The sequence below is a fragment of the Ascaphus truei genome, chromosome 3, assembly GCF_040206685.1.
Source record: "Ascaphus truei isolate aAscTru1 chromosome 3, aAscTru1.hap1, whole genome shotgun sequence".
Taxonomy (NCBI): Eukaryota; Metazoa; Chordata; class Amphibia; order Anura; family Ascaphidae; genus Ascaphus; species Ascaphus truei.
Window position 1 is genome coordinate 283,983,996 of NC_134485.1, and position 10,769 is coordinate 283,994,764.

The 10,769-nt window shown below is 40.6% G+C and overlaps 1 protein-coding gene across 11 annotated transcripts in view; it reads left to right on the forward strand.

Moving 5' to 3' along the window:
* Window positions 1-10,769, forward strand: part of RBM26 (RNA binding motif protein 26) — a 54,520-nt gene that overhangs the window by 18,470 nt on the left and 25,281 nt on the right. For all 11 annotated transcript variants that reach the window (XR_012799917.1, XR_012799914.1, XR_012799918.1 and 8 more), the window contains 8 exons: window positions 263-433; window positions 2,303-2,411; window positions 2,959-3,118; window positions 3,606-3,773; window positions 4,437-4,568; window positions 7,203-7,274; window positions 9,564-9,686; window positions 10,206-10,280. Coding sequence is in view for 2 of the 11 variants with exons in the window: in XM_075590879.1 (XP_075446994.1) it covers window positions 263-433; window positions 2,303-2,411; window positions 2,959-3,118; window positions 3,606-3,773; window positions 4,437-4,568; window positions 7,203-7,274; window positions 9,564-9,686; window positions 10,206-10,280 (1,010 nt within the window). In the remaining 9 variants the exon portion in view is untranslated. The remainder of the gene's footprint in view (window positions 1-262; window positions 434-2,302; window positions 2,412-2,958; window positions 3,119-3,605; window positions 3,774-4,436; window positions 4,569-7,202; window positions 7,275-9,563; window positions 9,687-10,205; window positions 10,281-10,769) is intronic.

The following is a 10,769-nucleotide window of genomic DNA, read 5'->3' on the forward strand; positions in this document are numbered from 1 at the left end:
TCGTAACTTGCACCATTGTGTCCAGTATTATTGGAGAAGCCACCTGGCAACCCTAGTTATACAACATACCATCAATATTCTCCATGGGTAGCTACTGTCTTTCAAATTGTGTAAGCTTGGATTATTGTTTACATAAAACTTCATATTCATTAATATAATATTCAGTTTAGTCTGTGTGACATCTCTATTGCATAAGATCTTTAGTGTTAAGGAAATAATGTTGAACCCGATTTTAATGTTAATTTTTTCCCCCTACATACAGTTGCAACAAGACCTATTCCATTGTTTCGAGAAACATATGAAGCAGATGGATACAATCCAGAAGCGCCAAGTATGACAAGTACTTCAAGACCTATGTATAGACATCGTGCCCATGCTCAGAGGCCGAATTTGATAGGCCTTACATCTGGAGACATGGATTTACCTCCAAGAGGTACAGTGAAAGCCTCATGTCTTGAAATTAAGTTGATCAATTTTAGTGTATTTGAACCACCATCTGTTTGTGTAATAATGTTTGTATCTTGTTTACACTTTCACCTTCTCCTAAAAAAAGAACGCAGACTTTACAGTGCCATTGTATCTCCTGAAAATACAATTCTGTGTACGCCACTTTAGCACAATAGTTGCTTTTCTAAACTGGTGGGAGCTACTGATCCCATGTTGCATGTATACCAGAGATGGCGACACATTTTACCTAATATTTGGTGGAAAATATTAAACACACACACACACCAACACACACACACACCAACACACACACACACACACCAACACACACACACACACACCAACACACACACACACACACACACACCAACACACACACACACCAACACACACACACACCAACACACACACACACACCAACACACACACACACCAACACACACACACACCAACACACACACACACACACACCAACACACACACACACCAACACACACACCAACACACACACACACCAACACACATACCAACACACACCAACACACACACACACACACCAACACACACACACACCAACACACACACACCAACACACACACCAACACACACACCAACACACACACCAACACACACACCAACACACACACCAACACACACACCAACACACACACCAACACACACACCAACACATACACACCAACACACACACACCAACACCCCCACACCAACACCAACACACACCCACACACACCAACACACCCACACACCCACACACACACCAACACACACACACACACACACACTAACACACTGTATATACTACTAGACAGCACTGTACAACGAAAATATACTCAGAGTGTACAGGGTGCACGGAACAAAGTGGGCCCAAACAACCCCACTATAACGCATAGAAACCCAAAAGAAGCTCCAGCACACACTGATTAATAGAACAAACGTAGAACGTCTCGGATTAAGCCACAAATTTAATAGCATAAATAGAACATATTGTCACAAAAAGGAATTGCTAAATTGCTGTAATTGCAGAGCCTACAGCTCTAAAAGCCACCGGAGCAGGGGGGAATACAATGGGAAGGGAAGTGTGGGAGACAGAAGGGGGTGGGGAGGAAAAAAACATATAAAGACAATGGGGTAGGGTAAGAGGGGCAACATTTCAGGGAAAAAACCCTTTCCTCAGGCCCGTTCCCTTGGGTCCAAAGGAACCTCAAGGTACTTCCCTTAACCCCCCTAAGAGAGAGACAATCTCAAATTCAGAATAATCGCAGAATCATATAATCTAGCAGTGAACGGTCCAATGTGGCATAGGAGAAGGTATATGAGAAACTCAAACCGTTCTTTTTCTCACTGTTCAGAAGCTACTGGCATCTCTTCATTTCTTTCACTACAGTCATGACTAACACTGACTGGCAGCACACGCACTGACACGCGACCACTGACACGTGACCACCGACACGCGCCCACAAGGAATTCAGTTATTATAAATATAGAAGTGCAAATAGCAAAAACACGTGTTCTAAGTCAAACTTTATTGCGTTTTGGCACTGAAATTGTGTTTTTGATTTTTAATTAAAAACATCACCATTACAAATACAATTTCTGTGACAAAACAGTGACAAAAGCCAAAGTTTCACTTAAAATGCATGTGCTCGGCGCACATACACTTTTTTTTAAACTAGTAAATAACCGTGAGAATTGGTATCCTCTGACTAGGCTACAACAAGATGTACGGAAGTATTGTTTTGACCATAAATTATATGAATATAATTGTGATACACAAGGAGTGTTTAATTTGACACTGCAGATGCAAATTTTTTTTGTGTGTATGTCTTTTTTGCAGAAAAAATGGTCAGCAACAATATGAGGATTGTTGTTGATTCTGAGTCTCGGAAAAGAAATCTTGGATCAGGGGAAATGGGGATACCTCCGAAAAAGCCATGGTTTGACAAGTAAGCGGACCAAAGAAACTTAGACTAGAAACAAAATGGGCAATGGGATCATGCCAAACTAATGTATTTTTACTGTTTGGTTTACTCTGGTCACATTAAATTATCATGTGATGTGTGCTGCTATCTAAGAGCATCGATGTGGAGAGAATATTTATTACAAAAAATAATCTGACAAAAGTAACTTTACATAGAGAATCCTTTATCAGCACGCACGACTAAAGTTTCCTGCATAGGGTCTTGACTAATCTATGTTACTTAACTGTGTATGTTCAGTTCACTTGTAGTGCTAAATAAAAGAATGTATTGCTATGTATATTTCTACATTATTTCACTACCTTTGATGGGACAATAATTGCAGTAACTTGTTTTTTGTTCTAAATTAATTAGTATTAATTGGTACACTGCCTTTGGTGTATCATTGAAGTTGGTAAACCAGAAATTATTTTCCTTTCTTTTTATTCTTTGGCTACAGATAAAACTTTGCATAGTTGATCTGGTAGATATTACATACCATACACTAAATGTGTTCATCTGTTTTCTTTCACAGACAAAACTTCAACAGAATTAACCATCCTGGCTTTCAGAAAAAGATGCCGTTTGGAAATGAAAATACTAAACTTGAATTAAGAAGGATTCCACCGGAGATGAATAACATCAGCAAACTAAATGAGCACTTTAGTAAATTTGGGACATTGGTGAATTTGCAGGTTGTAATTTTCTTATTTGCATACGTGTGTATGTGTATGTGTGTGTATATATATATATATATATATATAGATATAGATATAGATATAGATATAGATATATATATATAGATAGATATAGAGAGAGAGATAGATATAGATAGAGATATATATCTCTCTTTTTTTTTTTTTTTGTCTATCTCTCGTTACATTTTTAGTATGAATTATATTCTAAAAAAAATTATTGGTTTTCCTTCAACGATGAAGTCAGTCAATGTAACAGTGTTTCTCCCTATAGGGTTACATTCAATTTTGTCTCAAGAAGTTGTTCACTGTAGCAGTTATTGATAAGAGTGAGTCTTCTGTGCTTACTCTTAAAGGCAAAGCCACGACACAGGCGTGGAAGCACAGTTCATGTCAACCCCCTTCAGCAATTAAAGAGTTCATTTAGAAAAGAACACATGTATTTCTATCTCTTTGAAACCTATGAACTTTCGATGTCAATATTCAGGTTGCCTATGAAGGGGATCGAGAAGGTGCCCTTATCCAGTTTGCAACATATGATGAAGCAAAGAAAGCAATATCTAGCACAGAAGCAGTTTTGAATAATCGGTTTATCAAGATGTACTGGCACCGACAAGGCTTCACTCAGCAGATACAGAATCCAACCTCTCCTAAGGTATTTACACGCACATTTAACATTTCTTACAGTTCTCTTAAATGTACTACTTTGAGAGCTAAGGAATGGGGTTGCCTACATTTTGATGAATTTGCGTAAAACGCGAGCTCTGTTGTTGCACCGAGATAACATTCGACAGTTAAGCATTAATATTATCAGGAAAAATCCCTCAAGTCTTGGGGGCTTATTCTATTTCGCCAATCGGATCAAGAGCCTGCTCTGGCTAATAGAAGTAGCCCCTCCATACACTTAGCTTTCTGGCATCCCTGGTTTACCTTCCAAAGTCCTGCCGTTTCCCTTACGCACATTTTGATTGGGTTATCTACTCTCAAATGGCATATTTGCACCTTTATAGGTGCTGTGCAGATTTCGATGTGTGGATAAAGATGTGCAACATAATTAAGCACATTTTCCTTGTTTATTGAGCCAATGCTATGGACAAAACGGCAGTTCTCCCAATGAGATCTCATCAGAAACTGTCTGCAATTAGTCTCTTGCGTCCTTCTATCATGTGTGTTGTGGAATAATAAAGAGGACTTTGTGCTGAAGACCCTTTATCTAGAAAGTGAAAGTATACATAGGTCATCCTATGAGAATGTGACCTTCAGACCACCTGCTTGTTTTGTTGCTCTGAGTAAATTGCCTTTTTGTTCATAATTAAAGGTTGGTCAACTTCCAATGCAGCCCCCCAATTTACCTGTGATGAAGCAATCTGTGAAAGAGCGCCTTGGACCTGTACCTTCAAGTAACATTGAGCAAGCAGAGGCCCAAAATGCTAATGCAGAGATGTCTCAGGTATTTACCTGTACTATAATGTATTATAGTGCAAGTCTACTGACGTTATCTTTTACATAGAAAACTAGTATGGAGTTAAACTTTTGTGATAAATAGCAGGGCCCCGCTTTTCGGCGATCCGCTCATACGGCGGCGCCGATAAGGGGGCCGCCATCTTTGATTCCGAGTCGCACATGCGCAGAACGGGCGGGTGCGCCCGGCGCGCATGCGCAGACCGTAGTTGCACGCGCAGACCGTAGGCCGCGCATGCGCAGAACGGCAAACGCCGTTCTGTGCATGCAAAATCATTTCATTACACTGGTAGTTGGGCATAGCCAATTATTGTTTGGCGCTGGAGTGAAGCCCATATTTCTGCAGTCTGTCAGAATATGTATACAGATAAAGGCTGCGTTAATATATAATGCAGGATTACCCTGCTCAGCACCCGGAAGTGCTCATCCCCACCTATCATTTGGCTATAAGATGTTTAGACAGGTTTCTATCTAGACTACACTTTGTCTGTTCAGGAAAAACTATATAGGCAATACCCACACTATTTATGTGATACACCAAGTCTAGTAACATATATATATATATATATAGATATATATATATATATATATATATAATACTGCAATACTAGCACTTCAGCCCCACACCTCTTTTTGGTTCTTTTAATTGTTTTTATTAGAGTTTGTGTTCTGTATGTGTGGTTCCCGAACAGTTTTTTTTTTTTAAAGTTACTTAATAAAAATTACAGGCATATCCCGTTTTACATACACCCGCTTTATGTACACTCGCAAGTACGTACATTTATTTTTAGTTACACCATACCCCTGTGTACGTACGCATGCTTCGCGAGTACGGACACAAGGGGGCGGCGTGCGTGCGCACCTCCAATACAGCAACCTCCTACATTGTGGTCCCTAACTGAGTGGGAGTGCAGGTAAGGGGGAACGGGGAGATCGGGTGCGCCATCAATCAGCTGCTATAGCAGTGATTCCGCCCGCACTGCAGCTCCTGGCTTTTCTTCCTCCGTTCTCCCCCCTCCCTCCCTCCTCCTGCTGTAGAACGGAACTTTGCATGTGAGTTACAGGCTACGGGGGAGGGGGAGGTGCTCTTCTACTGCATTCTGTGCTTGTGTGTGTGTCTGAGTGTGTGTCTGTCTGTGTGTCTGTCTGTCTGTGTGTCTGTCTGTGTGTGTGTGTGTGTGTGTGTGTCTGTCTGTGTGTGTGTGTCTGTCTGAGTGTGTGTCTGCGTGTGTCTGCGTGACTGCGTGCGTGTGCGTGCGTGACTGAGTGAGAGTGCGTGAGAGATTGTGTGACTGAGGGAGTGCGTGAGAGATTGTGTGACTGAAGGAGTGCGTCAGATTGTGTGACTGAGGGAGTGCGTGAGAGATTGTGTGACTGAGGGAGTGCGTGAGAGATTATGTGACTGAGGGAGTGCGTCAGAGATTGTGTGACTGAGGGAGTGCGTGAGAGATTGTGTGACTGAGGGAGTGCGTGAGAGATTGTGTGACTGAGGGAGTGCGTGAGAGATTGTGTGACTGAGGGAGTGCATGCGTGACTGAGGGAGTGCGTGCGTGTAAGCCAAGCTGATCAAGGACCTGAGTAAGGCCGTGCGTATAGTGCCAGCGATGCCGCCCAAAAACAAACACATTGCCGCCGCGCGAGAGCGGCAATGCGACGGAGCGGACTTTGGAAGCCGGGAATATTTGATTTTCAAGGGCTGTCACCTCATGTGACAGCCCCTGAACAAATCAAATGTCCGGGAGTCTGCGATGCCGCCGCAAAGCGAAATATAACTTTCGCTAGCGGGGATGGGTGACGTCGCCTGTCGCGGGCACTATACGCACGGCCTAAGCAAGCACAGCATTGTAAAACAAAAGTCCCAAAAATATATCAGTCAGTCAAATAAATGCACCTCACCTTCATGCCCTTTCAGTAAAAATACTGTACAGTAGAAGATATGCCCTCTCCTTCATCCTTCCTACATATTTTTAAAATAATTTTCCATTCATCTATGTTGTATCTGTCAGCACATAAGAAAAATCAGCTGACATTAAAATTTTTATTTCAATTAAGCCTACTGTATTTATTTTGGTTACAAATGCATTATTTACATCAGTTATGCACATATATGATGTTTGCAGTACAGCACATGCATTGTAAAGTGGAAAAAAGGTAGTGCTTCACTTTAAGTACATTTTCACTTTACATACATGCTCCGGTCCCATTGCGTATGTTAAAGCGGGGTATGCCTGTACGTTTTAATTAGGGTGTTCTTTTCGTGCCACATTATAGGGATTCTTTTCTGTTATAGTTTCTGTCAGAATCTGTCTACATATAATTTGCTATGGCTGTTGTTCAGTGATGTCTGGAATGGATTGAATGTGTCTAAATTGAAATTGCTCATGAGATTTCAGTTGACTCTGTCCCTTTCTTCTGCAGTAAGATTTATTGTAGTAGCCTTTGTGGTTTCACAGTGTTCTAAAGGTTGCTTGGACTTTTCCAAAGCCAGAGTTTTTACCAGTTCTTTATACAGTAATATATTTTACTACACGTACACTGTATAGAATACGTATTGTATACAATTACCTGTATTGTTTTTATATTTTCATTGGAAACAATGCTTTAATACATTCCTGTTTCTTAGAACGTGATCAAAGTACCCATAAAAGAGAGACTGGGTTATATGTTGAAACAAACATCTACAGCAACAGAAAAGGTTAGGAAATCCTTATTCATTACTCTTTAAATTGTGTATGGTGCATTGATAACAAATGATATAATATATAGTAGGTACCTAACACACCTGGTAACATTTACTACTTCTTGCAAAGTAATTAGTAATCCAACACTGAGGCTGTGTTTCTACTGAAAACTGTTTCTAGTATACGTTGTTAACATTCAAGCTCAAGATGTTCTTTCTGCTTATTTTGTATTGTATGTCTTTTATTTATATAGCGCCAAAAGTGTACTAAGCGTTTCACAAAGAATACAATACAGGAATTATAATAATTTTTACTAATAAAGGAATAAAGGTCCACTGTATATTGTAGTTGACTATTTCTAATTTCTTATTTTGCGATAAAGTGATGGGTGACACAACGGCAATTCCATTTGACTTAAGAAAGCAACTACTTGACTACATTTTGAATTATGTATATATATCTATAGATAGAGTTGATAGATATGTCAATCTATCAATGATTTATAGTGGCACTCCACTGGCAAAATGGTTAACTGCCTGGGTGCATTGGCTTCTTGGTGATGAGGTATTGAAGAAAGTAATAGCAGGCACTCCAGCACTTGTTGAAAAATGTAATACATTTATTACACAAGGTGAACGTTTCGGCTTTCCAAGGAGTCTTGGGGAGAGCCGAAACGTTGATTTGATTTATTTGTGTTTGATTTGAAGTGCTGGTTGTTTAAAGTGTGTGCAGTTAGAACCAGAAGCAGTTTGAACAAGGAAGCGGTTAAGCAAGGTTTAGTATATTGAAGTAGCAACTGTTAGTACTTCTAAACTTCATAGTTGCTAGAATGAGCAGGATTGAAAATGCCACTCAATGCACATCTTGCCACATGTATGTGCACTTGGAGCAGCTGTTCCAAGGAGCATACGCTGTGAGAGGTGTGAGCGGGTGGTCTCTTTAGAATCAGAGATTGCTGATCTGAAGAGGCAACTTGCAATATTCAGGGACATTGGCAATCTTGAAAGGGGTTTAGAGCTCACTGAGCAGGCCTTTGCTTCGACTAGTGGTGCAGATGGTGGCGCTGTTAGTGAGGAGCAGGTAGGTAGCTTGGTTGCTGTTAGTGAGGAGCAGGTAGGTAGCTGGGTGACAGCAGGGGCAATAGGGAGAGGAAGGTCGTTTCTGAGCTGACATCCCAATAGATTTGCCATGTTGAGTGAAGATATTGGGAATGTCGGGGCGGAAATGGCAAGGCTGGGGGAGACTAATTCCTCTAGCAGCCAGGGGAATAGTTCCTCCAGCACAGTGGGGACTCGGGATGCTCAGATACAAAGAAAGATTGTGGTGGTAGGGGACTCCATTATTAGGAAGGTAGATAGGGCAATCTGTTGCCGGACCGCAGGAACCGAACAGTTTGTCTCCCGGGTGCTCAAGTTCAGCACATTGCGGATCGGGTAGACAGATTGTTGGGGGGCGGCTGGGATTGACCCGGCGGTCTTTGTACAGGTTGGCACCAATGACAAAGTTAGAGAAAGATGGAGGGTCCTAAAAAATGATTACAGGGATCTAGGCCAAAAGCTTAAGGCAAGGACCTCCAAGGTAGTATTTTCTGAAATACTTCCGTTGCCATGCGCTACCGCAGTGATACAGTCAGAGATCAGGGAGGTTAATGCATGGCTAAGAAAGTGGTGCAGGAAGGAGGGGTTTGGGTTTTTAGAGCACTGGGGCTCCTTTTCTGAGAGGTGCCATCTATTCTAGGGACGGATTGTACCTCAATGAAGAGGGATCTTCTGTGCTAGGGGGGAGAATGCTAAAAAGGTTGGAGGATATTTTAAACTAGGATGGAGGGGGGAGGGGAATGAAACAGGTAATGAACTAAATGGAATAGAGGAGGATACAAGGTGGTATGGAGGTAGAATGGGTGCGAGTTTGACAAGCAGGGAGACACCCATAGTAAATACAGATAATACTAGAAAACTTCTAAAGACTAAACCAAGTGGGCGCAGAAAGGAAGGAGAAGATAATAGTACAGGCTGAAAAAAAAACTTAAATGCATGCTTGCTAATGCAAGAAGCCTGACAGATAAAATGGGGGAGCTTGACTTAATAGCTGCAAGGGAGCAGTATGATATCATAAAGTAGCAAAGATGCGCGCAGTGTCAATAGATGCCCGTGATTCGAAATAGGTTGTCTCCCTCTGCAGCTCTCACTCTCCCTTGATCAGCGGGGTAATATGAATCAATGCTTTTTGTCTGCATGATATCATAGGCATTACTGAAACATGTATGTTCAGTATCTTCAATTCTTAAACTTCTTTTTCTTCAGGTGTTATCCACTTCCACTGGCCTTACAAAAACGGTTTACAACCCAGCAGCTTTGAAAGCCCTGCAAAAATCTGTATCCTATTCTGTTTCACTGAACAACATTGAGGCACAGAAGAAGAAACGGGTAAATTGTTAACTTTTCTGTTCACAGAAACATATAAATAGTTTAACATGTTAGTTGTGGGGAGGTGTTCCAGGTTACCAGCATAGTCCATGTTCGAGTATAATATGAAATCACAGAACCATGTAAAACACTTTCTACCGTTTTTAAATGTTTATTTCTTAAAAAATTTACACATTTATGGCCAAAATGTGTTGTACTGAAAAGCAGAATGCAGATCACAGAATATTCCATACATTTGGCCTTGTTAAATGCTAGTCGGCAGTAAGGAATGCAGCAGCAGTTATAAAGTCTCAGTGATCAAAGTAATTTGCATAACAAAAATCACAGTGGCATCACTCATGTACACTACCTGCACAAAATATATATATATTTTAAAACTACGGTATATTTTTAATAGAGTGATTATAAAACCAGTGATAATTAGTGTAACCTTTAAAGGAAAGAAACATTAAAAAATAAAGCACACTTTTTAGTTTTTTTCCCCTGTGTATATGGTTTCCTTGCTTTTATTTTCCATAGGAAGCACTAAAACTTCAACAAGATGTGAGGAAGAAAAAGCATGAGATTTTGGAGAATCATATAGAAACACAGAAGGTGAGCAGCGCGGCTTTACATTTTTTGTTACAGATCAGTGCACAGTTGTCACATTTTGTATATGCAATACATTGTAATTTAAAAAGCAATTAACAAAAAAATTACTGTATACATTGAAATAATTTCACGCGGTAGAACAGGCTGCATTGCGTTTTAAAATGTCACTAGGTTTTGTTTTTTTGTTTTGTTTTTTAAACACAGGTTTGAAGCAGTGGGTCTTTGGAGATGAACTGTGTTCATTTCATCTCCGAGACACCTGCTTCTAGAGATACCGGTACTCTTATTGAGGCAAGTATCAGTCATAGAAACAAAGTAAAGGAGGCAGATGATCAACTCAGTCACCATACTAGTAGACCAAGGTGAATAATGAATCAAGTGATGTCTGGTGCATGCAAACTGTGAACTGGGAGTGAATAGACAAAACAAAAAATGGAGGGCACAAGATTATACACTCTCAGAGAATTCACTTCGCTGCACACCACCTAATCT